This window comes from Camellia sinensis, chromosome 1 (assembly GCF_055761805.1).
Source record: "Camellia sinensis isolate YWXY chromosome 1, ASM5576180v1, whole genome shotgun sequence".
Classification (NCBI taxonomy): domain Eukaryota; kingdom Viridiplantae; phylum Streptophyta; class Magnoliopsida; order Ericales; family Theaceae; genus Camellia; species Camellia sinensis.
In genome coordinates, this window is record NC_138961.1 from 19,333,318 (window position 1) to 19,359,898 (window position 26,581).

Here is a 26,581-nt window from a genome sequence, read left to right on the forward strand (position 1 = left end):
TTGTTATATTTGGAAAAAAAAATACACAAGGAGTTTTAGTTTTTTTCAAGTAAAAGATTTAGAATGTCAAATCATACCTGCCACGTTGTCACATTTGAGAAAAGTATATTAAGGAATTTATAGTTTTTTTAGAGTGTTACTTCATATCCGTTACATTAGAGTGTCACAATAATATCTGTCACATTAGAATGTCACATCATACCTGTTATATTAATAAAATGATATAAAAATTCACAAAAATATTACTAAAATAAAAAATAGGATCACATGAAATGAAACTCGCCATTATTAAAACTTAACACATCGCTAAAAGAAATTTAAAACTAATTAAAATACTTGCTCGTGAGATAAGACTTATTAACAAATATCTCTTTTATTATTTTTTTTATTTTTTTATAACCAAACCATTCAATCCGAAGGGGTTCAACTTTTCGGAGGTATATATGCAAAATTAGACTGAAAAATAGGGTACCTAACGCAATTAAGTGAAACAATTCCCTTTAATTCCACCCGGTTTCGCTATCTATAACCATCTCTGGGGCTCCATTCCATGTGGTTCATTCTTCACTGCACTTTCCCAGCTCCTTCCTTCCCAACTCCCAACCCCCCCCCCTCTCTCTCTCTCTCTCTCTCCCTCTCTCTCCATTCTTCCTTTGCAATCAAGAACCTCGTGATTCGTGCTGATTCCAACAAGATTCATGGCCCAATTCTTCTTCAGATTTTGGGTGAGTTTTTTTTTGGGGGGGTTCCTTTTCAACTCAACTTCTCTGGCATTCTATCTTTCTTTCTGTAATGGACTTCATCCTTTTCTGGGTTAGGTTCTATTTTTGTGGGTTTCTTTTCTTTTTTTATCGCTGGTTCATGTATTCTATATATATATATATATATATATATATATATGTTTTATTGAATCCATTTGTATTTTGTTTTTATATATTTTTTCTGTTCAAGCAAAGACAATCATTTTGAGGGTTCTGAAAACTTGGGTTTCTTTTTTCTTTCTCAGATCATGGGAGATGGGTATGCAATTAGGACATAGGGTTTTGTCTATTTGGTGGTTAATATTTTTGGCTTAATCTGCAATATATTATTGTAAAATTATAATTTCCTTTTTCCTTTAAAAGTTTGGTATTAGCCATCTCTGGTTGGTTAGTCAGAAAATATGAAATTTAAAGGAAATTGTAAATTTTGATATATGTTATCTGTGTCTCCCTTTGTCAGTAGAAAGGGGAAAACCGGAAATTCAACTGAGCTGTTGTTTGGATGTGTTTGTCACAACATGTTCTATGCTTTAAGTTAAAAGTAAAAAATTGCTGCAGAAAACATATCTGTGAGTGTGAATTTTATTTATTTATTGGCGGATTGGATGAATATAACAGGGAGGAAAAAAAGTATAATCTTGAATGGAGGAAGATATTTAATGAATTGGTAATAAAATCATGGAATATACCAAATAGGCCAAGCGATAAGTTTGTGCTAGGCTCAGTTGTGTGGAATCTCTGCGCATACAGAGCTTAAATCTTTTGTTTTCCTTCAGTTTATCATACAGTGAAATTGAGTTTTCTGGTTGTTTATTTACATGAAGAACTTGGGAATTACACAGTAAAGGAAAATAAAAGTGTGAATCTTGAATTTTTAAGAATGACTTAATGAAACCGTTTAAGCTAAATAGTTGCATTAAAGCTTAGTCAGTAGTCCTCTCTCTCTTTCTCTCTCTCTCTCTCTCTCAGTGGATTAGATAATAAAAAATTGACTGCATGAATTTTACTTTCCTTACAGTTTCTCACTAACCGAATGGAGAAATTTTTTTTTGCAGTTTTTCTACTTCAAATAAGTCTGGTGCTATCATTCATGAATCATTTATTAAAATAACACTCTGATAGCTGTTATTTTTGCTTTTTATGCAGACTTGAAGAACTACTGAGTAGACTTTGCTTAGAGATCATTTCCTTAAAATATTATATTCTTTGGGATTAGAGATGGTAGCAGAATCGTGGTTTCGCAGTCTTTGGAAAACTCCACGGAAGCATGAGGGTGGTCATGATTTATTGGTTGGAGTACTGACCTTCGAAGTTGCAAGCTTGATGGCGAAGCTGGTTCATCTATGGAAATCTTTGAGTGATAAGCAGGTTGTTAAGTTGAGGGAGGAGATCGCGAATTCAGTGGGTATTAAGAAGCTTGTTTCAGATGACGATGACTATGTTGTTAATTTGATATGCGCGGAGATGTTAGAGAACTTAGGACACGTGGCAAGAGCAGTGGCCAGGCTTGCAAAGAAGTGTAATGATCCATGTTTGAAGAACTTTCAACACGTCTTTAATGATCTGATCAAGATTGGTGCTGACCCGTATGGATGGCATTTTACATGGAGGAAGATGGATAGGAAAGCTAAGAAGATGGAACGGTTCATTTCGATGAATGCAAATTTGTATCAGGACATGGAATCTCTTTCAGATCTTCAACATACTCTGAGGAGAATGAAGAATAATGATGACTCGGATAGCATAACTTTGGCTGAATATGCGAAGAAGGTTGCATGGAAGCAGCAAGAGGTGAAGCATCTGAAGGATATGTCTCTCTGGAACCGAACCTATGATTACATTGTTCGCCTTTTGGCAAAATCTTTGTTCACAATATATAGCAGGATTGGACATGTGTTTGGAATTAGTCACATGGTAGATGTGGAAATCAAAGACTCAAGGGTTTTGGATTCCGACTTTATTCATCGCAGTCACTCGGTTTCCGCATTGATACAATCTTCAGTTCACCCATCTGAGAATAGTATTCTTAGGTTTTCTTCAGGTCCCTTGGGGGATCTGACTACTAAATCTGGCCCAATTACAATAACAAATAGAACTAATAATTTCTATTCTGGCCCTCTTGGGAACTCAACTACCACAGTGAGCTCAAATTCTAGAAATAATAAGGCTACGAACTTCTATTCAGGTCCTCTTGGAATGTCAACGACAAAATCCGGCCCATTAGCTAGAACAAAGAAAACTGCTCTCAGGTTGTGGCAAATTCGTGATTTCTCATCTACCCTTCAAGGAAAAAACCAACATCCAAAAGTGAATCGGTTGACTCCATCAGGACCTTTTAAAGGATGCATGATGGGCAGAAACAGTTCTCCTGTTCAAAATAGCAATTTAGTCGCAAGTGGTGTTCACGATAATCCATCAGTCATCGATTCGAAGCCCAGGTTGTTGAATGCACCTCCTGAAACACTTGGCGCTGCTGCTTTAGCACTGCACTATGCAAATGTCATTATTGTAATTGAGAAGTTAGTGGCGTCTCCACACTTGATTGGTCATGACGCAAGAGATGATTTGTACAATATGTTGCCGGCAAATGTAAGAATGGCCCTCAGGGAAAGGCTACAGCCATACACCAAGAGCCTGACTTCATCGGTTTGCGATACAGTTCTTGCGAGAGAGTGGAGTGAGGCAATGTCGGGAATATTAGAATGGTTAGCTCCGCTTGCCCATAACATGATAAGATGGCAGTCCGAGAGGAGTTTTGAACACCAGAACCTAGTTTCCAGGACAAACGTGCTTCTAGTACAAACGCTTTACTTTGCAAATCAAGAAAAAGCAGAAGCTTTGATTACCGAACTTCTTGTTGGTCTAAACTATGTGTGGAGATTCGGCAGAGAAGTCAATGCCAAAGCTTTATTGGAGTGTGCCAGTGGTAGAACATTCGATAATTCTTTGGACTTGGATGGGTATTAATACTTTCAGGTCGTGGCAATCACGCAAGGATCCTAATTAAGATAACGGTGGACCGGTTCAGGAGTTGTATTGGACAAAGGTTCCAACGATTGGGCCTCTCTGCGATGCTTTTCAGCAACTTTGGCAAATGTTTTGGCAATTGCTCAGTGTTGAAGGTCAAGGATCTTAAAATTGGATTCTTTAATACGATCAAGGCATTCTTCGTGCAGTTGAGGACCTTGAGGTATGGTAAGTGCATCCAAACACTCTCTTTTCTTGGGTGAGTATTGATGATCTTTTTTCTTTAGCCACTTAAATTTGGCTGTGATGTTTACTCTTCAAGGTAGAATCCATGTCCTATAATTAGGCCGGTATTGATCGGTAGTTTCAAGACTCATTTTTCTGCTATTGTAAAAATTTACTTGCAAAGGGGTTTTCTTCATATATATATATATAGAAGATAATTTGAGGTTTGGTATGCTGAAGTTTGGCATGCTTCATTGAATGTGGTTTGTATGAATGTGAAGCTTTTCACAACCGTGGTGACATTATTTAATCAATGTTTGAATTGATTTGGTTAGCCTTTCGTTTTTGGAAACAGTTTTGTTTTTTTTTTTTTTTGGTTTTCTGGTCATTTCTATTCATTCTGCATGGTTCACTTGCCTTTTGTCAAAATGTATGTGATGTCTCATACATGGCATTTACATGATCACATTAACATGGCTTGATTTTGGAGTTCTGTTATCATGAGATTTCTTGACATATTGAAGTGTATTGAGCTGATATCTACTTAGGAGCATGGAGATGACATAGACATGTCGACTCATAAATTTTCAAAAAAATGTTGCACACAGCACAAGGGGAGCACACAAAATATATGGGAAGTGGGTTTTTTTAGTTGTAGGGTATTATTGGAGAATTTTTTTTGTGTTGGGGAAGATAGTTAGGTATTTTTGTGGTTGGATGTGATGTTTGTGAGAGAAAAAATGAAATGATTATGGGATTTGATGTGATATTTTGTTTGGATTTGTTTTTTTTTGGTTTTGTAACTAATTTGTCTTTTAGTGAAAAAAAATCAAAAAATTTCCTTCCCAAACACCCCCATAAAAAGATAAATAATTATTATATGTCATATATATGAATATTTAAGTAAAAAATGATAATTTTAAACTCTACAGAAAGGGAATGTGTATGAATTTACGTTATTTTCTTTTACAATTGGATTTCAAGTTATTTTTTTAAAAATTGTTAATGTGTGTAATGTTTGTGAAAGATAGATGTGTTTTCAAGTGCTTGAAACAGGGTCTGGAATTTTTTTCAAAAAATTGTAGGACAGTTTGTATGTTTGTCCGACAAATCTTGAGAAGCATCCGATAATTAGAGTGTTGTGTCAGTGTTTCTTAGGATACCGGTATTGATCAACCATAAATGACTAGTTTTTGTTACGTTATGTCTTTTGTAGCATAAGATCATTTATTGATTATGTCGAACACTTGCCATTTTGATCGGTTTGTTAACTGAGGAACTTTTGAAACAACTTCTGATGTTGGAAGGGGAAATAATTTTGTCCAACAAAAGGGGGAAGACATTGAATAGTTCCATATTTTAGTTATTGTAACCTTTTTCTGTTTGATATCTTTTTGAGTTTATCCTTCCAACTCATCTATGTATATTCTAATCCATATCTGTTTGACTAATAGAACTCTCAAACTTTCTGCGTTTTCAAAATTTTTTTCATGATCAACTTCATTTTCTTTATATATGTTCATTTTTCTTCTCTTCTTCTTCTTTTTTTTATATATATATATATATATATATAGAAATGAGTGCCATTATTCCAAAAGCTTCAACAAATGGAACTTTGTAAATCGATTGTGATTGTTTTCTTATTCATACTTCAGCAAAGGCCTGTCATCGAATTCTTCAAACCTAGGGCATGTCGATCCCAAAATCTTGTGGTTTAAGGAAATAAATGAGTATCTTTGCATGAATCAATACTAATTGGTCTATACAGAAGTGCGCCAACTGAATAGTTCTCTAACGAGGGAGAGAATAGAGCGGGGCACGACTAAGTAGGCAAGCTTTTGGGGTGAAGGGACAATAAGGTATTTAGGGCATTTGGTGTTTTGTGGTACTTTTTCAATTGCTTATTACTTTTTTTATTTTTTTTATTTTTTTTTTTATTTTTATCAAACCATTTTCTGGGGAAATTTTCTTTGTATTTTTTTTTTTCTTCATGATTTCAATTTCTTCATTGATTTGTTGTTTTTAAGGTCGGTTTTTATGGTTCATTGAATTCTAATTTACCTCATTGAACTATATTTTGTGGTGCAAGAGTAAGGCTCTTTGTTTGTTATTAGGTTAAGAGAGAGTTTAGCTTTAAAAAAAAAAAAGGGACGGGTGGCAAAGTTCTAAATTGGTTGAAAGTTTTTTTGGTTTTTTATTTTAATTTTTTTTCTATTTTCTCGATGAAGCATCAACTTGTAGGTTATTCTTATATTTTCACAAGAAATTGTTGAATGATACTTTCTTTTTTATGCCAAGAAATTAGAGTTACTCATCTTGTTTTGTTTCATTTTCAAAATCTTTTTTCTTCTCTCTAAAAAAAAAAAAAAAAACTAAAAACTAGGTTGGTTTTTAAAAATAAAAAGGCATTCTTTCACAAAGCCTTGTTTGGCATAACATATTTTAGTCCATCTTTTTATTTTTTTTGGGTCACATCAATCAACATTTCATCTCTACTTTTGTACACATCTTTTTATAAAAAGTCAAAAAAGTACACTTATTTAGGGCATCCCAAACCACCCATTTTGGCCCAAAAAAACATTTTCATACGGTTTTCTCATTTTTGGGCAAAAATAATTTTTGAAAATATTATTCTGGTATTTATTTCGGTTAGGGTTGGTTTGGGGTGTCCTAAAAAGTGCATTTTTTGTCTTTTTACGAAAAGATGTGTAGAAAAGTAGAGAGGTGATGTGATGGAAAAAAGATAAAAAGATGGATTATATAGTAGATGCCAAACAAGGCTTAAAAAAAAAGATGTATTCCCATTTAGCTAATTTTTTTTATACAAATGCGCAGCAAGAGATTGGTTAAGAGAATTAAACAGTAATTTTACAACATTTACATCGTTTTCAAAATAAAATATTTAAAATAGCATAAATAAAATATTTATATCATTCATGAGCATTATATTAATATATCGCTTAATTATTGTACAATTTCGTATCGTATGTGATAGCTAGAAAATTTGTTGTTTTATCTTAAAATATTGACCAAAAGAGCAAGAAGTCTCGTATGAGCCATTTTAGGTGAGAGTCGCGCTCACGTAAGTGTGTGATTTCGAATAAATATTTGAACATTGTCTCGTGTGTAAGTCATATCTCTTAAAAAATATTTTAAAAACTACATAAAATAAAAATTATGTGAATTAAATTTATTTTAATAATAATATTATAATAATTCTTATAAAAAAAAATTTACCTTATTATTGAAATGAGCCATGTTCTATCACATTGTAATTTAACTAGTAATTTATATTTTCTTATGAATTTATTTTACAAACTTATGTGTATCATTTAAATTCAGTAGATCTCATTTCAAGTTTCAAATTTTCATTATTACTTGACATATCAATTCATAACAAAAAAATTATTTGCATAATATGTCTTTTTATATAACATATTAAGTAAAGAAAATTTATAAAAAAAATTAGTCAGTATATCATCCCCCCTAATGGTCATGAGTTCATCTAGTGCATGTGTGACATTTCTTATATGATGTTTCAAATGTAGTGGGAAGTAAGATGTATTGACTCATTTTTTTGTTAATTAGTTTAAAAATAAAGAACTGGGTGTCCTAAATAGTCTTGGTTTGACAAATTATTTTGGCTATATAATCACAAAAGACAAAAAAAGAGTTATAAAATCACAAAAAGACAAAAAAGTTATAAAATTACTAAATTGACTCATATACAAACAAAAAGTAAAAAAAATATCATTTCTAAGTGGAGGGCAATTTTGTCATTCCAAAGCAAAAAGTCAAACAAGAATACCAAACGACTAAAAAAGTCCTAGGTTAAAAAAGTCAAAAAAACCAAAAAGTCAACTAAAAAAGCCAAAACCAAACGACTCCTAAGTATACTTTTTGTCTTTTTATACTAAAAATTGAGGAAAAAAATATGAATGTGATCGAAACATGTTGTGCCAAGCATATATGCTAATGTAATCGAAACATGTTGGATTAAAAAGAATGTTATACGGATTGTTTAGGGTGTTTTAAATAATTTTTTCATTTACCTAAAATATCAATGCTATATTATAAAATTTTAAAATAATTTTTCAAGTTCATCAAATAATTATCCACCTAGTATATATGCTAATGTAATCGAAACATGTTGTGCCAAACCAAAGTCCCGAAAAAATCGTGTAAATATTAAATACATTATGATTGACATGTAGTATCATTAATCAATGATAAAATAATTTATAAATAAATTAATCACATTAATAAAATATAATTAATAATTAATAACTTTTACATTGATAAAATAAGATTAATTATATCTACATATAAAAAAACATTTTCTATGATATATATTCTTGGAGTTTGATAACGTTAAATATTTAACATTTTGGATCAAATACAAAAGAAGATTTTTTCCTCTCTCATATTTATCAAAAAAATAAATAATGAGCCAAAAAAATTATTATTATTATTTTTTAATACCATTACATACACTGAATATTTTTTTCCCTAAATCCGAAGCCAAGATTTTGGACTTTTTTTTAATATTAAAAAAAATAATTTAGAGAATTGATCAACTTTTTAAATTATTTAAGAAATTAACTTGTTTTTTGAAATTGTATTTTAAAAATATAATTTTAAATTAAAATCGCATTTTTATGTAATTTCAAGTAAAAATCATATGTTAAAAATGGAATATATCTTAGTAAATTTCATGTCATCATAAAATTATATTTTCAATATGAGATTTCAAATTGAAATTACATGTTGAAAATATAATTTCAATTTAAAATTATATTTTTAAAATATAATTTCAAAAGTAAATTAATTTCATAAATAATTTAAAAAGTGGTACAATTCTTTAAATTGTTTTTTTTAAAGAATATTTTTTTTAAAAAAAACTCTAGATTTCGCATGTAAATTACCAAAATCTCTCTCTCTCTCTCTCTCTCTGAATGTCAGGTGAAACGTGGCACAAAGCGTTTTCTTTCTCTCTCTACAGTTCACTTTCTCTGTCCAAACCAAACCTTCTCTCTCGGTACGAGCTCGACTCGCCGCATGTCCGCCTCAAAGCCACGGTCAGGGAGATCCACCTCTCTCCGAGAGGCCGACGACAATCGACTCACCGAGTCCGAAAAAATCGAGGGCGCTGGTAGTTGGGACGCCATCGAATGGACCAAGATCGAGGTTTTCAATTTCTCTTCTAGGGTTTCTGTTTTCCAATTCTTCTCACATATCATATATCTTTGTATATTCACAAGTACACGTCTCTCAATCAATGCTCGTATCTGAATTCGTTTAATTTTAAATTTTTTTTTTTTTTATGCGATTCTTAGCCCATTTCGAGGTCTGTTCCTGAAGCGGTGTTGCAGTTTTTGATTGATGCCGAACAGGTCGTTGTAGAGGTACGTGTGTGTATGTGTATATATATATATATATATCACATTTAAGAATGCTATTCGATTTTTGTTCGAATTTGATAACAATTCTGCTCCATTTCAAGATGGGTGTTGCTAACAAGTGCCCCGGGGCACAAGAAATGGACAAATGAAAATGAAGAACGCATATTTAAAATAATTAAAAAAAAAACTAATTTGAAATTTTTTTCATTGAATTTTGAACTTTATATATATACTAGAAGTGGTTGGCACACACGCCATGTGTGTGCATATGATCAGAGAAATAAGATTGTGAAGTGAATGATTGAATTCAAATTTGCAAATTGAAACATTTTATAAATCTAAAAACACCAACAATTGAGTCATTTGATTTTATTTATTTATTTATTTTTTTGAATTCATAACTACCCATGTAAGTGGTGAAAAAACAAAAAACTGGGTGTAGCTATTGATATTGGGTATCTTGGGAAAACCCAAAAATGAGACATAGACACCAAAAGACCCAAAAAATGAGACATAAGCACCAACAAACCCAAAAAATGAGACACAACAAAAGGCTTCTCTTTATAATAGTAGATAGATAGATAATAGTAGATAGATAGATAGATAGAAAGATGGAAAATAGGAAATAGAAGGCTGGAGATAGAAGATAGATAGATATAATTTTAATCATTTCATGCTTGTTAGCATTTGCCTTTCAAGATTGCATTACATATATGGATGTACAATGAAGTTTCAGAACAGTTGTTAATAAATCTTGGTAGTTCCAACTAATTCCTGTGATATGGAAATGAATTGTGAATGTGCCACAATATATTTATTTATTTATTTTGAAATAGAAATTCTAAGAAAGATACATGAATACCATGACTATCACTTTTTTTTTTTCTGATTTTAATTAGATTTATTAGACGAAGTTAAAAAGTTGTCGAATTTTCTGAATTTTTTTTGGACTGATATTCTGAATAATATGAATAAATTCCTGTTTAAATTTAACTTGGTTATCAATATCTGTTGAACCTGGAAATTTTATACATACTTTGTTAATTGATGTATTGGCGGGTTCTTAAATATTTCTTTGTATAAATTTTGCTTATCACAATAGAGTTAGAATGTCAAAGTATGGTAAAAAGGGGCAAGGTGGCTCGATGATAAGTTGGGATATCATTTTGGCACAGCGTGAGCTAAACTACTGGATAAATCAACAATTTAGGGTAGGCTGTTAACTCTCCTTCAAAGGCACGTGTCATTAAATTAATGCATGCATGTACATACTTGTTTGTATGTGTGCATGTGATATATATTATATATGTATTATGATTAGAGGTAAAACCCTGAGCTTCCTTGTTCTTAGTTTACCTACAAAATATGTAGTTATTGCCATTCCCGTTGACTACAACGTTTGGATGATTTCCAAACATTTCTTACTAAACATTTAAAAAATATTTTACTATATATAGCAGTATTTTAAGATTTCCTAGCTCTTTAGGCATAATTAGATTTGCTAATAGAGTAATTGGTCCTGGTCAGATATGGATTACCATGTCTCACAGATCTGATAAAATTATGATTTACATATTGAGGAAAATTTGCAGATTATTGTCTAATGCAGTGCTTTCAATATCCCTCGTGATGTTACTGGCTGAATGCTTTCTGTATGCAAAATAAAAAATCATAATTGCTATTGCTTCGTGTAAAACTCTTTCTTTGAGTGGCACTATCACTTTGGGAGCCGATATTCCTTTGCTAATCATGGCGTTGTCAGGGTTTTAGATCAATATAAATTTTGGAAGTGCTCTGAAACTTGATTGAGTCATGTTAACTTTGTCAATTTTGTAGTAGACTCAGCAAGGTGACTCATAACTCGATTGAGTTATGATAAGACTTACTATGGTTTTTGGAGGACAACTTCGTTTTTAAGCCAGGCCAGACTGCCTTGTTTTTGAGCCCATCTGGTTGTTACTTTGCAACTACAGACAATCTTTGAGATTTATTTGGATATAAGTAGTCCCAAACAAACTTGTCATACGGTTTATGGTCATAGTCCAAATATGTCATCTCACTCATGTCTAACCCAAACCTAACGATCTGTATAGTACATTGTTCCCATACGCAGGAAAGGCACACAATAACTTTTCTTTTTTTTTTTTTTTTTGAGTAACAACAAAATTTTATTAAAACGGGAAAGAGAAAGGGGACAAGAATTCCTCATACAAAGAAAGAAAAAGAGAAGAAGAAAAAGCAAAACCCACAGATGTGAACGACTAATACAGCTCTATGTGTGTGGGTAAACTCTGTTTGTTTCGCTTGAATTAGATTTATGAGAGTAGTTCAATTAATTCTTGTAGCACTACGGTAGTCATTTTTGCTTGCGGATTTATCTAACTTTAGGTCTCCTTGAGTGGGGCTTTTTGAGAACATAGTTTGTGATTCTTTGAAGAGTGTCAACCATGGCAGCTGACAGTAGAGAGAGATGTTAACAGGACCAGAGGTGAAGAATAAGGTAGAGGTTAATTAATTGTGAGATGCACCTTTGAGTTGCAACAAGATACGAAACAAAAATTTATCTCATGATTCAAGTTACCAAACAATAGGAGTATGCTATGTGTATCTTTTTCCATACGATGCAATATGAATTTATGAACAAATCATACAATTTTGACAACACTTGCACAATGAACTAGATTAAAACAACATTTTGACTACTTTTTTTTTTCTTTCTATCACTTTATTTGGCTATTGGCTATTGGCTATTGGCTATTGGCTATGTTACCATATGGATAAGGCTTAGTGAGTTTATGAAGTTTGGTTCCAGGGATATGGTGTTGTTCTTGTTAATATTGATGAAGCAGGTACCTTGTTTGTGACAAATTATCGTCTTCTTTTTCTGGTAAGTGATGCGCATTATATTTTCTATTACAAATTATTGTCTTCTTTTTCTTTTTAATTTGTTATAAGCAGTTGTTTAACTCCAGTAGTTGAATAACATTTTTCCTTACTTTTCAAGAGTGAGGGATCCAGAAATATTATTGCTGTTGGCACTATTCCGCTAGCTGCAATTGAGAAGTTCAACAAAATTGTGAGTCTGATCCCTATTTCCTTTTTAATGAACTTTTTTTTTTTTTCTTCTTCTTCTTCTTCTTCTTCTTCTTCTTCTTCTCTTCGTGTTCATGATGCATGATCTTCATTCGCTTATAAAAAGAAAAAGAAAAAAACAGGATCTTTATTCTTCAAATCTGTCACTCTGTCAAAGAACCGGAGTTGGTTTTGCAGTGCTAGGGAGTTAGTATGAGAGTGTTTTGAGGAATGAAATTAGGGTTCATGAGGAGCTATTTAATTTATTTATTGAAAACATAGTTGTTAAAACCAGGCCAGGATGTTAGTCTGATTCTCTGATCGGGTAAATGGGGTCCAACAGTCTTAGCATACGATTGACTTGGATGTAATATATATATATATATATATATATTTTATTGCTTATTTATATATTTAAATTATAGATACATTGAGTGAGTATTAAGATTGAGGGTAATGCTGGGAAAATGGAGACCAAATTTTACTTTAGTTATTGCATTTGATAGATAATGCTGAATTAGGACTCATTTAACCAACCTTAAATAGATGAGTGGAGGCTTTACTGAGTTGAATTATGTGTGTTTACTCTAATAAAACTTGGCAATTATGCTTTGCACCTTGTACCTGCATTTTTGTAATTGTTGGCCAACTTCAAATTCTTCTCATTGTTCAAAATTGGGCAAGTCTTAATTATTTATCTTTCTTTGAGTATAAAATGATTAAATCTTCATATTTGTTGCTTTGTTGGGAGGTAGGCTATGAAGCTTCCATCAGCACCTCGGCAGTCTGACAGGACTCCATCACGGCGACTTCTCCAGGTCATAGGTACATTATTTTACAAATTGCTCGTTTGATTTCTTTGTCTTTAGTTCACTTTTTTTGGAGGTCAAGGTTTAACACATATGATTTCAATAATGTTTGTATTTGTTGGATTGAGATTGAATAGAAATGCTAGACTGAATGATGTTTGGAAACTTTTGGAATAGAAGCGTCTATTGTATGTAGGCATATTGATTGTTGGAATGGTGAAGGTTCTGGAAGTGATTTCAGTATTGGAGGCGGTTTAAGTGACAAGAGTGGAAATCAGTTTTCCTTTTTTTTTTTTCAAAATAAAAAAATCTGTGTTCCCCTCTCCTTGTTACTTGTAAGCAAGAATTAGTTGATGCTGTGAAGGTTCACGGTTGTGGTTGGGGTGTTTGATGGTATTAAAGGTAGTTCTGGTTGCAATGGGTGGATTTTGATGCGGTCTGGTAATGGGAAAGTGGTGGTGTTATGGTAATGATGGTTTTGGTATTTAAAGCTAATATGTAGTGGAAGGAAGTTTTGATAGTTCATAGCCTTGGCCAAGAATTGTGATTGGATTTTTCAGAACATGCTTTGGGAAATCTCATCAACTGTAGTAGGTCCAAAATTTTGTGTACAATGGAGTAAGGGTCCTTGAACTCGGAATGATTAAATAAACCTATTTACGCCATGTGCGTAAATGTAATAACTCAAATATAATAACTAGTTGATTATGTGATTCATATTCCTAGTTAGCTTGGTAAGCCATGTCCGTCAATTTAAAAAGACTATTAAGTTTCGCCATCATCATTATCATCAATGTTGTTATTTCTGGTGATGACAGATAGTGATTGACTCATGGTTCCTAATTTCTTTTGCAGGAAAGGATATGAGAATTATCGTCTTTGGCTTTCGTCCTCGAACAAAACAGGTGAAGAATGATAGTTGGAATTTTATTTCTCAATTTTAGTACACAATACGTGCTTGGCTACAGCTCCTGTCATCCCTATAACCTCAAGCTAACCCTCCATGGGGACAAAACAACAAGCTTATCTGTAACACCACTATCCTAACAGTCAACCAAAACAGCAAAGACCATTGAAACAAACACAAATCTTGCCCAAAGCACCTCCGCTAACCTGCTGTGAAGGAAGGATGAAACCAGACCAGAATATAAATTCCAGCAACATAACTAGAATCATCTATAGACACAGAAAATGACACAGAGACACAGAATGGTGACCAACTCAGACATCCTGTTTAGATGAAAACGAAACCAGATTGTCCGAAAAGACATCTCTGCAATCAAGAACCACACGCAACTGAAGTTCCAATTATAACTATGAAAGTGGGAGAAAATAGAGAAAAAGGGACATCTGGATCCAAACATCATAACAAATGTCATAGAATTGGAGAAGAGGACAACCAAACCAGGGAAACATAGCTTCCACACCTAAAGAAGTGAATGCAACCCAAAAGGAAAAAAAGACATTGAAGGAGAGGCACCACGAGGTTAATCTAAGGCAAAGGATATAGACATGAAAGCAACTCTTTCTCCCGGGCAAGAAGCTATAGAGAGAGAAGCTCTCAACTATAGATAGAGAAAATCATTAGTAACTTAAAAATAATTAATTGTTTATTAGATGTTCAAATTTAATGCTGCGAATTGCTTCTTCCACATGATAGAAAATGATGCAGGTAAATTGTGAACTTTGCAGAGACGAGCTATATTTGATGCATTGGTGAGATGTACAAAGCCAGCGAGACTCTGGGATCTCTATGCTTTTACTGCTTACCCTTCCAGATTCAGTAACAACAACACCAACCCTAAGGTGCGGCTACTAAATGAGTACTTTCGGCTTCTTGGAATGGGTTCGTATCAAGCATCAACTAGAACTATTGAAGATGGGTCATTCACATTGTCTAATGAGTGGTGGAGAATTAGCGGTGTGAATTCCAACTACACAATGTGCCCAACTTATCCATTTGCCTTGATTGTTCCAAAAAGCATTCGGTGAGGCATTTGATGTCCATACTTCAGATTTTCACTTGCAAATGTTCCTGACTTTACTCATATGTCTCACTGGATTTTTGTGTCATAATGCTTTGTGGTCCATTGATGCTAGTGATGAAGAAGTGCTCCAGGCTTCCACGTTTCGTGCACGATGTCGGTTGCCCATAATTTCATGGTGTCATCCAGGTATGCACTGAACTCAAATTTTAAATGACTCTAATTTGTACTAACGTCCATACTAATGTGTTTATTCATGCCATTTGTTACAGGTAACGGAGCTGTTCTTGCACGGTCATCTCAACCATTAGTTGGTCTCATGATGAATATGAGGAGGTAATGTTGTGTTCATCTATTTCAAACGCTGTTTCTTTTCTTGAATGATTTCTTAAACTGAACAGATTTAACAATGACTAATGTGAAGGTTTGGAACTGGAAGCTTATTTATTTCTCTTTTATCTCTTTTCATCTGATGAAAGGGCCTTAATCTACTTCTATTCCTTTGTATACAGCAATACTGATGAAAAACTAGTTGCTGCACTTTGCACTCACCTTGCCGGTGCAAAGCAGACAAGAAGGTATAACTCTGGGTTTCTTTTTTATTTATTTATAAAATTCAATTGTTACATTTTGATTGTTTGCTGTGTTTTGTTTTCCTTTGTTCTTTGTTTACGTTGCTAATTTTTCTTTCTTTCTTTCTTTCTTTCTTGCTTTGTCCTTTCTTTCTTGTTCTTGTATTTGTTTTTGTTTTTTTTAATATTTGATTATGTTACCTCCTTCATTATCTATTGCTCATATATTTATTGGTTTCCAAAACTCCCTATGTTGAATTCTACTTCCAGTTGCAACATAGTTTCAACCAATTACATTTCTATTAATTTCTAATCTAGACAAGCTCCAACAAGATTTGGATGTTTCTTTTTATAGAATCATTTCTTTTTTATTTTATGCCTTGTAGTTTTTAAGTTTTTTTGACATTTGTTTTATTTGCTTGTAAAATTAGCTTTTTTTTGTTGTTGTTTTGGAACTGTATGCTAAATAGAATGAAATGGAGTTCCTAAAAAAAAAGCTTAGTACTTACAGTACTGTAGGCTGAAAAAATTCTATGTTCTTCTTGTAGGAAGCTATATATTGCGGATGCAAGACCTCGGAAAAATGCCTTGGCAAATGGGGCAATGGGAGGTGGTTCAGAGTCATCTTCTAATTATTTTCAATCTGAGGTTTGTTTGAGGTTTGAGTTGTCTGGTTGTGCATCTCAAATTAGCAACCATTGGATTTCTGTAATTTTCTAATCTCATGTACTGTTTTTTGTAATTTGCTTCCAGATAGTTTTCTTTGGGATAGACAATATACATGCAATGAGGGATAGTCTTTCTCGGCTTAGAGATTACTTGGATACTCATGGTGCAACTTCATCAGATGGAATGTCATCATTTTTGGTATTTTTGCAATCCTTATAAAGATTCAATGGCTTTACCAATGATGAACTACAATTATTTAATATTCTTGAGGAGAGAAACTGTTGTTTAATTCTAGTACCGTGGTACATGAGATGTAATATACTTAGACAAGAAGTTATTTATCAATATATATATACTTAGACAAGAAGTTCTGAAATAGGACATGTATGGAATTGTCACTTTTGTTCAAGTCTTAATATTTAAGAATGAAAGCTATTCTAGTTAGTCGTGGTGGAATTATCATTTTGTCATATCTAGTTTAGAAGTTGAGTTTGGTTGGGTTATTAATCAAATATCAACTCTCTGTTATTAGGTTCTACATGAATGAAAAGTTGCCCTTGCTTATGAAGAAAGTACATCTTTAAGATCAAGGCTGACAAAAATTGTCTTGATAGATTCATAATTGTAGTAGCTGGGTGGTAATGGTTAAGTGATCATTTCTCTCCTGTAATACCATAGTGGAAGATTATGCTAAAAATTATGTCTTGCCCAGTTAATCTCATATAATTCTCAATAAGTAGTTACCAGCTTTTAATGTGATTTCATGTTGATTGGAACTATTATCAATAGAAATTTACAGCACTCTGAAGTTGGAATTTATCTTCCGGGCCTTTCTGTGTAATGGGTAGCACAGTAATAATGTTTGTTTGGTAACCACAGAGACATGGTGGATGGACTTGGGGTGGAGGTAATCTCAGCAGTATGTCTGCTTCTGTGTCTACCCTGGGAGACAGTGGTTGGTTAATACATATTCAGAATATCTTGGCTGGTTCTGCTTGGATTGCAGCACGTGTTGATTTGGAATCAGCATCTGTGCTTGTTCATTGCAGGTTAGAAGTCTTTTCATGCCTTCATCTTGTTAACTATTCTGATTACTTGATAAATCTGCTCATTTCCTGCATTGATGATGGTCAAAATTTTTTGGACATGAATTTTCTACATTTCTCATCTTTTTCATGAAAAAATTATGAATTTAATGTATCTATTAGATGAATAGTTGTTCCCAAAGACTTGAAGCTGTTAATTGATGGGCTGAACATGTAAGGTAATGATTTGCAGTCATAGTTGTAGTGATGTGGAAGTGAGGTGTAATGAATGTTACACAAGAAACATGGTTTACTTGCACTCTATTTTAATTTATTTTTTAAGATTTGACAAATTACCTATGCAATAGTGATATGTTGGTTTTAAGTCTAAATTGATATACATTTGTGTTTTAATAATTTCAGATGAACTTTTTGCAATTGATAAACATTAATTTTATATTTGATTTTTTAAGTAGTGGGAGGAAATACCCTTTGTTTTACAATTTTTTTTTTATGAGTAAATAATTATTCATTAAATGCACCTGGAAAAGGTTTATACGAAGGATATCTGTATATTTTCATGTAAAAACCTTGGTGCAATCCCCCTAGCATGTTGAGTGAAGGATTAATGTAGAAATTGAACTGAATGGAGTTCGGCCACTTGTTGTCTTTCTCCTTGGGCTGTCAGTCTGGGTGTAAAGAAGATTGTGCTTTGATGGAGCAAGAAGGAACTGATAGCTAGGGGGTGATGCCACGGGGCATAATTAGGCTAACTTTGGTCTTAACAGTGCACTTAGAATCTGTATGTGTTGCCTTTAGCTAGTGTGTCGATGACCTGAGGAAATGGTTAGGATATGTTTATGAGATGTCTCTCTCTTAGAGTGATATGACTGCACTTCACAAGTGCCTAGGTGACAAGTGGCCTTCATCTCCCCTTGTAGGCTCATAACCTGAGGGTGTACTTGTCCACATGCATTACTAGCTTGAAGAGTTTCTCTCTCTTCCCTCATCTCTCCTTGACACAACTTCTACTATTTTTGTTTGGGTCTTTGTAGGTGACCATTTGCCTCAAAAGCTGAAGCTATCAGGAAATAAACACCAGGAGTGTATATTAAGCTCACACTCGCCTTCACAACTTACCTCCTTTTGCATCTAGAGAGACAAACTCACACACAAACTTTACTAAACAGCTTGTACAAACACAGATGAATGGAGTTTATGCTAACAAACATACTAGGAGAACAAACACATCACGAGATTTGAACCCAAAACCTATTGGAGTCCAAGCTCTGATACCATCTTGAGAGATTTCATTTTGTCCACTTGTATGACAAATTCTAACCGTGCTAGATTTATTTTGTTTACTTTGTGTTTCATTATTCTCGGTGTCATTCTTGAAAGCCTTTAGCATTTTTCATTTTGAGTAGTGATATGGATTGTTTTGCTTAGTGACATAGATTGTTTTGTAGTGATGGATGGGACAGAACAACTCAGTTGGTCTCCCTTGCTAATTTGTTGCTAGATCCATATTACCGGACTTTCAAGGGGTTTCAGGTACTACTGACCAGACACTAATGGATCTTTTCTGTTTTTCTTTTTATATCAATTCTATGTGTCATCTTTACCTTGGTGGCAAAAATATTTAATTATGGTTATTTAAGATGCACTTTGTGAACTCCATCTATTGATTAAATGAGTGGTTGCATGTGTGTGTATTATTTTCTCTGGCTGTATGAAAATCAAAACCGTTCAGGGCAGAAACCTATACAGAATAATTTCTAATTATGGTTTGTCTGTGCCAGACTCAAACTGGTGTGTCAAGCTACTGTACACGGATTCGGGGCGCGGGTATCGGGTGAGGGTGCATATCTAAGGGTTAGACAGCTTAAAACTAAAAATGGAAGATACGTGGATACGGATCCAAATTTGAATACAGATACAGGGATACGTCAAATAATTATTTCTTAAATATATATTTTATATAAACATGAGTTAAAAAGTTGACCCAATAACTTTTTTATATTTAATTTATGGACCAAACATATAAATTAGCCATACAACAGCCCATGATATTAAAAGATTTGTTGGCCAAAATTTTAGTAGGCCCAAATTTTTATTTTATTTATTCAGCCCAATTTTTTTTATTTAATTTTTTTTATAAAAAGAATAAAATAGAGGGATGGAATAGAAGGAATAAAAAAAAGAAAAGAAAAGAGGGCCAGATTAAAGTTGGTGGGATGGGAGAGAGAGAACGCGAGAGAGACGTGACAGAGAAAGAGAGAGGGATGGAATAAAAGGAATTAAAAAAAAGAAAAGAAAAGAGGGGCAGATTAAAGTTGTTGGGATGGGAGAGAGAGAGAGAGAGAGAGACATGACAGAGAAGGAGAGAGCGGGGATTATGGTGGTGCTTGTTGATGACAAAGATGAAGTCGAAGTCGAAGTCGAAGTCGAAGAGCGCTTGTCGAAGTTGAAGGGATAGAGCTCGATTGGCGCGAGAACGGAGTTGTCGAAGCCAGCGACAGAGGGATCGATGTCTTCACCCTTTCGAAGTCGGCAACCGGGCTCTCTCATTGCTCTCTCCTCTTTCGTTTCTTCTGTCCTATCCGTTTGTAAAGAGCTGTATCCCGTACCCGTGTTGTGTCGTGTCGACGTGGGTACCTCCCAAAAAACAAGATGTCCGTGTAATGTAGGTGTCAAATGCTGTTTCAGAAACTGCACCCATGTTGTGATTCATTTATCTGAGGTTGCCATGTCAGAAAATCAATGTAGGATGATACCAATGTTGGGGGTTGACACAAACCCCCAATATCCTTACTGCATATATTTATTTGATTTCACTTAATTGGATACTACTAGGGTTGGGTTGTTTAAACCTTTTATTCTTACTACAGGCACTAGTGGAAAAAGATTGGCTTGCATGTGGCCATCCATTTGCAGATCGCGTGGGAATGCCAAGTATATCTGGAAATGGTAACATGCCTTATGAATTATCTAGGCAGTCTTCGACTGGTGGGAGTTTCCCGTCATCACCCATGCGTCAAGCATCAGGATCACTTACATCTCAAGCTCATAGTTCTTCTCATGCGCAAAATTCAAACAATTACTCTCCCATATTTTTGCAGGTTTGTGAATCAGAATAATGTAGCTTACATTAGTGCAACGGGAGTTTCATCTAGTAGTTTTAAAAAGCTGCTTAAAATTTATGCTTATGTCTGCTCTTTGTGTGTGCATGTCTGTCTGAGTGTATGGCAGTTGAAAACCACATCCTTCCAGAGTGTACATTGTAATATTTGTCATGTCATTCATAGTCAATACACCTAAAATATTTGTAGATGCTACTCCTTGGTCCATACTAATTTGTATAAACACACAAACAAACACAAAAAATTGGAGCTGTTGAGGGTTGGGTTGGGGCGTTGCTGGTTCTATTCTTGTATTTTACCTTTTTCTTCAAAAACCTAGAATAAGTTCTTCATTTGGTTGTTGGGCTAGCTGTGGAGGGTTGAGGCATTACTGGCTTTATTCTTGTATTTAACCTATTACTCACAACATATTCATATGTTGTTTCTATGTCAGTCAAAATAATGAAAATTAGTGGAACTTTGATGATATTGTTAAAATTAAAATATCTGTTTGTTGAGAAATGTCAAAAAAGAAAAAAAAAAAAAGTGTTTGCAGATCCTCAAAACATATTAATTATGTTGTGGGTGATTTAGATAAAACTAATGCCATTAGCAGGCACAAGAAATTCACAAGTATATTTGTTTTTGTAAATCCAAAAGTAGTATGACATTTCAGACTTCAGTCAATTTATTTTGATAGATACTTTGAAACTTATAAAACCAAAGACAGTATTTAGTTAATTTTAATTACACTACAAAACCATGGAATTAATGACCAAAAAATTTTACAAGAATAATGTAAAAATGTCAGATGTCCAGTTGAACTTATGCCTCCCAAGTTCTATTTCAGCAAAATTTCGAGAAGTGATCATTACTTCATCAAAAAGAGGAAACACAGAAGCAAAGATACATCAAATGACAATTGCCCCCTGATAGATTAAATGTCCAAATAGGTAACCATCTGGCCTACTAGGCCGGTATTGGAAAGCAATGGTATCAATGCTGATGCTGAATATTTAGATCCTGATGAAATTCAGACAAATAGACAGTGATGAAAGTGTTGGTGTGGAAATTAGTGTTTTGCAGAGTGGAAGAAAATCGAAAAAAGGGTTTAAATCTTTTTTGAATAAAGCCATTATTTTGTTGATCTGGATAGTATGTTAGAAAAATGGTCAATTTTTTAATAATGTGTAGAATTCAGTATATTGGTATTGGTTAACATAAGATATGCCACAGGACACTTTACACATGTTGAACATGAGAAGTTATTTGGAAGATAGTACCATACCATTTTTAAATGACCTATTCAAAATATCTAGTGGTTATCTTCCAGACAGTTTGAGGATGGACTTGACAGGAAGGTTGACTAGAAACTGTAGGTTTATAGGTGGCTGTTTTGCTGACAGGATTATTGTTTTCCTCTTCACACTACGAATAAGTCTTGGACTTCTTGTTAGTCAGCACTCCTAGTAGCAATGGAGTGCAACCAAACAGCCCAGAGAGCATCCAAAAAAAAGATCTGAAAATTGACCCTAAAAATTCTGAAATTTATTCATAGAAAACAACTACTAGATGGATTCAACGACTTTTGGAAAAAGCACCATAATTCCTAGCATAAGGAGTCCTTTTGCTTGATAAAAAAGGATAGGATGGAGCAATCAGCACGTAATACCCATGTATTTATATTGAATAAAGACTATGAAATTACAATAGTAACCTTATCGCTAAAATAACAGTAAATTCTAACATAAACTGATGGCTTGGTTTTTGAATTTCTGCAGTGGGTTGATTGTGTTTCACAGCTTCTACGGATGTATCCTTTTGCATTTGAATTCTCCTCGGTATGTTATTTATTTCATATGTGAAACTTTTAGTTTCCTTTATTGCAACACTAAGGGGTTGTTTGGGATGACCTAAATAAGATAAAAAGATGGATTATTTTGGGTATGCCAAACTTGGCCTAAAATTGCTGTAGCAAAACTGATGATTTTTGGGATTTGCTGATTGTTGAGTAACATCTTGTGAATCTTTTACATATGTAGGCTTTTCTTGTAGATTTCTTGGACTCTGTGATTTCTTGTCGCTTTGGTAACTTCTTGTGCAACAGGTATGCATTATTTAGCATTAGCCTAGGTACATATGGTTTAATCACTGTGGTTCCTAGCATGCATTTTCATTATTTGTATTTAATTTTCTATTAGAGTAGGCAACATATTTGACAATGGTGGACTAGTTATCTTACAGGAAAACATTTTCTGGTTTCAATTCCTACTGAAAGGCCTCAGATAAGAAATTGTTGATGAAACAACAATATTTGAACTTGGGGGAAAAGGGGTTTAGGTGATGTTGAGGCCTTAGCCTAGTTTTTGTGCTTTTACACAAGGATAAGATCTTTTTGTCCTATTCACCCAAAAAAAATATCTTTTTGTCCTAACATGAGAAGCCAGCTTGGCCTAGGTGATTTTTTATTTATTTATTTATTATTATCTTGGGTTGTTGGAGATAAGCACATTGGATAGCAGAGATTATTGATTTAGTACGGGATATATCTTTGGTCTGTCACTCTTTTGAATGGTTTTATAATTTTTTTTGGTAGTAAGTATGAAACTTTAAAAGCCAATATTTGAATGGTTAAAGCAGACAGGAAAAGTAAATTCCCTGCCATATTATGTGGAAAGTTCTGTTGCATTTTCTTCCTCAACCAATGTTTTCCTTCCAAATTTTCCATAAAAAATGGTCCCTGTTTATACTTTTAGCGTTAACCAGCTAAATGTTGTAGACCAAATGTTAGAACGTTGCCATATGAAGTCCATAATCATCCACATAAACATCTAAATCTTGTTGGCATTGAGGAACTCGTAGCACAACAGGCTAGAGGGAAAATTGATCTATTGGTCTCAACTTTTATGAAACAAGATGTAGTACATCTTTTTCTGAGTTCTTAGTTTAAATTTCAGTGAGAAGGAAAGACAGCAATCTGGCATCTACGACAGCTGTGGATGCTTATGGGTGTATTTGGCTGATTTGCGGGCTTCAGAGGGAAATTCTCATGTGCACTATAACCTCTTTTATGATTCATCAAAACATGAGGGACCACTGTTACCACCTGCAGCAGCTTTAGCGCCAACTCTATGGCCCCAATTCCATCTTCGGTGGGCTTGTCCTTTTGAAGCTCAATCAGGGGAAGTTGAAGCTCAATGTAGGAGCATGACTAAAAAATTCTCTGAACTGCAGAAGGTAATATCTTTTAAATCGGTCTTCTCTTATTATTAGTGATTATCCTCCCGACTTTGAGTTTATTCATAATTACACCCAACTTTATTACGGGTATCTTGTTTTTCCATGTATTTTATGCTAAGTTGATGTCACCCTACTCTTGATACAATCCAGAACCTATATGACTTCTGCTTTTGTATATTAACCACATTTACCAGTAATGCTACTATAACACGATTCTTTCAAGCGTTTCTTATGACTAAAAAGTAAGGCCAAAACAATACATAATACCCGTAGAATTTAGAGACAGCTGTAGATTAATTGGACTGGTGGAGCAGTTACTACAAATTTTATTAGGATGTAACGCGACTTGAAATTCACCAGGATCATTGTCCTAGGATACTCTCAGTTACAGACCCATCGTTGGTGTTCGCTTTTTAGCCTCAAACAAATAGCCTTTGGCTTCTTTAGCCGAAGTCACATGGGTAATGTTGATCAAATGGAAAATATGGTCCACATTGCTTCTGGCAGGAAGAAGTGATTAACAAAGTTTATTTTTTCGTTGATTTCCATTATTCTAATAGTTGTGTAAATGCAAAATAAAATTGAGTCTATCCTAAATCTTCAATTTGAATATTATCATTATTAGGATTGTTTCATTTAGAGTTCTGGGATGCTTACAATTGGTCTAACAGGCAAAAGAGGTGGCCGAAAGGAAAGCTAGAGACATCGCTTCTACCATGGAGTCCTTGACTTCCGCGTTGCAAAACGAGAAACAAATCAGCATTTCAGCGATGAATTTGGCCACGAGGGCCAACAAGGAAAGTGCAGCCATAAAGCGAGCGATACAGTCACTGGGGTGCAAGGTTCACTTCTCTGGCAGTGGTGATTGTACTGTTGACATTGAGAACGACCCAACAGAGATGCCAAAGAAATTCATGCAGTCTCCTTCAAAAAGAGAACCAGACGGAACAAAGCAGAACGATGATAAGTCAGATCTCTCCGTGTCCATTACTGTTGTGGCAGATGATGCCAATACCAACAATCCAATAACTCGGGTTTGTGAGTCTTTATGTCCATTACGGACCCGAGACGGAGGTTGCAGGTGGCCTGATGCTGGTTGTGCTCAATTGGGAAGTCAGTTTGTTGGACTCAAGGCAAACTTTGATGCATTTGATCGTCTTTCAATCTATGAAAGTTATTTTTGCCCAGAATGAAAAATTCTAGATTTTGACTATAATATCCGACTGTGGGTCTTTCCAAAGGGAGAGTATCAGAAGGAGTTTTGTAGGTAAAACTTTGTTGGAATAGAGAGAGAGAGAGAGAGAGAGAGAGAGAGAGATTGAAGGGGTAAATTAGCAGACAGATAATAGGAAATATTCGGATCACAGTGCAGGAAAACAGACCTGGCATTTGACAATGGGTCTTGGAACTGACTGTATATGTACAAAGAGAATATTAGGGTTAGCTCTGAACCATTCAGTTTTTGGACAATCCTGAGAGGAACCTACACAGGGGAAGCTTAAAATAATGTGTGCGCAAGAGCTGATTGGTTTCTAGGCAGTCCGAGTTTTTTCTTTATACATTTTTTTGTTTTTTGGTTTTTCTCTTTTGCTGTCATTTCTGTGATATATACATACTTTGGCACATTGCTGGTTCTTCTTCGGACTAAGATTAGCTTTGTGTACAGATAGATTATTTACTAGTAGTTAATAACTGTTGCAGTTTCAACCAGAATCCATGTAAAACTGTAAACTGTGTACAAGGATATGCTGTCAAATAAAGTTTCGTATTGGAGTGGGAGTAGATCCTATGTATTGAGTTACTATTTTCATTGATATTTCAATTGTGTTAATTTGCTAGGTAACTTATTCAATTTGTGTTTAAACGGTTCTCTGTTATTTTCATCCAAAATTATATTATAGAATGGGAATTTTTTGGTCTAAATTTGTGCAAACCTTTGGACAGAATTGACACTGTAAATAAGTTTGAGACTAAGGTTGTGTTTGAAGTATGGATTTGAGTAGAGGTTCAAAAAGGAAAAGAGAAAAGGTTAAGAGTGCTTATTTTAAATTTGTATCTAAATTCATATTCTGAACACAGTTTAATTTACCAAAATTGAAATATTGGGAATTAAAATATCTAAGAGTGCATACTCTAAGGACCGATGACATATTTGACTCTAAAATAATTCAAACACACTTCATTAGTTTTGCACAGGATGCTTAAGTGTTGTTGTTTGTTAATATCTACAATTATTTTTTATAAAACAAAAACAAAAAAACCTATTTGGCAGATATATATTTTGAAAACTTCTTTTGCAGAAGGTGAGAGGTAGTTGGTAGAAGGTAATGGCCAAAGATGATTTTTGTCGGCTAGTCGGTAGTGGCAGAAGGTGATGGTTGTCGACTGTTAAAGGTGGTGACGAGAGAAAGGGGTTTTTTTCAAATTAAGCTTCTATACTAATTTATTTCTCAAACTAAGCCTACTTTTGTGGAAATTTTCAAACTAACCTGAAGCGTGTTTACAAAACACGTTTTCAACATTTTTGTGGTCCAGACAGACAAAATAAATAAAATCATGAAAACACGTTTATAAAACGCGCTTTTAATTAAGGTCGCGCGTTACAAATCGTGCTTGTAATAAATCGTAAAAGCGTGTTTTGAAAACAAGCTTTCAATAAAAAAAAATAAAAAATTAGCCGTCTATCTGTCTTGCCTAACCTGCTTAGAACTGATCATCCTAACATGCAAGCA

At 34.0% G+C, this 26,581-nt stretch overlaps 2 protein-coding genes across 6 annotated transcripts; both read left to right on the top strand.

The window, feature by feature from the left end:
- The first annotated feature begins 466 nt into the window (after nt 1-466).
- Nucleotides 467-4,185, top strand: LOC114294141 (type-1 restriction enzyme mjaxp r protein (DUF668)). Of its 2 annotated transcripts, none has more exons than XM_028238260.2 (2): nt 467-725; nt 1,908-4,185. In XM_028238260.2, exon 2 carries the CDS (start codon nt 1,980-1,982, stop codon nt 3,726-3,728), a length of 1,749 nt encoding a protein of 582 aa, XP_028094061.2. In that variant the 5' UTR covers nt 467-725; nt 1,908-1,979; the 3' UTR covers nt 3,729-4,185. The 2 variants fall into 2 exon arrangements, with proteins under 2 accessions (XP_028094061.2, XP_028094062.2); XM_028238261.2 differs by having other exon boundaries at nt 478-813.
- Nucleotides 4,186-6,747: 2,562 nt separating this feature from the next.
- Nucleotides 6,748-25,631, top strand: MTM2 (Myotubularin-like phosphatases II superfamily). Of its 4 annotated transcripts, none has more exons than XM_082872712.1 (19): nt 6,748-9,140; nt 9,290-9,358; nt 12,168-12,242; nt 12,360-12,431; nt 13,183-13,252; nt 14,092-14,141; nt 14,929-15,224; nt 15,337-15,410; nt 15,494-15,557; nt 15,734-15,799; nt 16,342-16,441; nt 16,547-16,660; nt 17,342-17,511; nt 18,945-19,041; nt 20,379-20,609; nt 22,391-22,450; nt 22,652-22,716; nt 23,567-23,846; nt 24,521-25,631. In XM_082872712.1, the coding sequence occupies exons 1-19, from the start codon at nt 9,012-9,014 to the stop codon at nt 25,040-25,042; spliced, it is 2,604 nt and encodes an 867-aa protein (XP_082728838.1). In that variant the 5' UTR covers nt 6,748-9,011; the 3' UTR covers nt 25,043-25,631. The 4 variants fall into 4 exon arrangements, with proteins under 4 accessions (XP_082728838.1, XP_082728845.1, XP_082728854.1 ...); XM_082872719.1 differs by having other exon boundaries at nt 18,957-19,041; XM_082872728.1 differs by lacking the exon at nt 12,168-12,242 and having other exon boundaries at nt 8,882-9,140.
- The last annotated feature ends 950 nt before the right edge of the window (nt 25,632-26,581 follow it).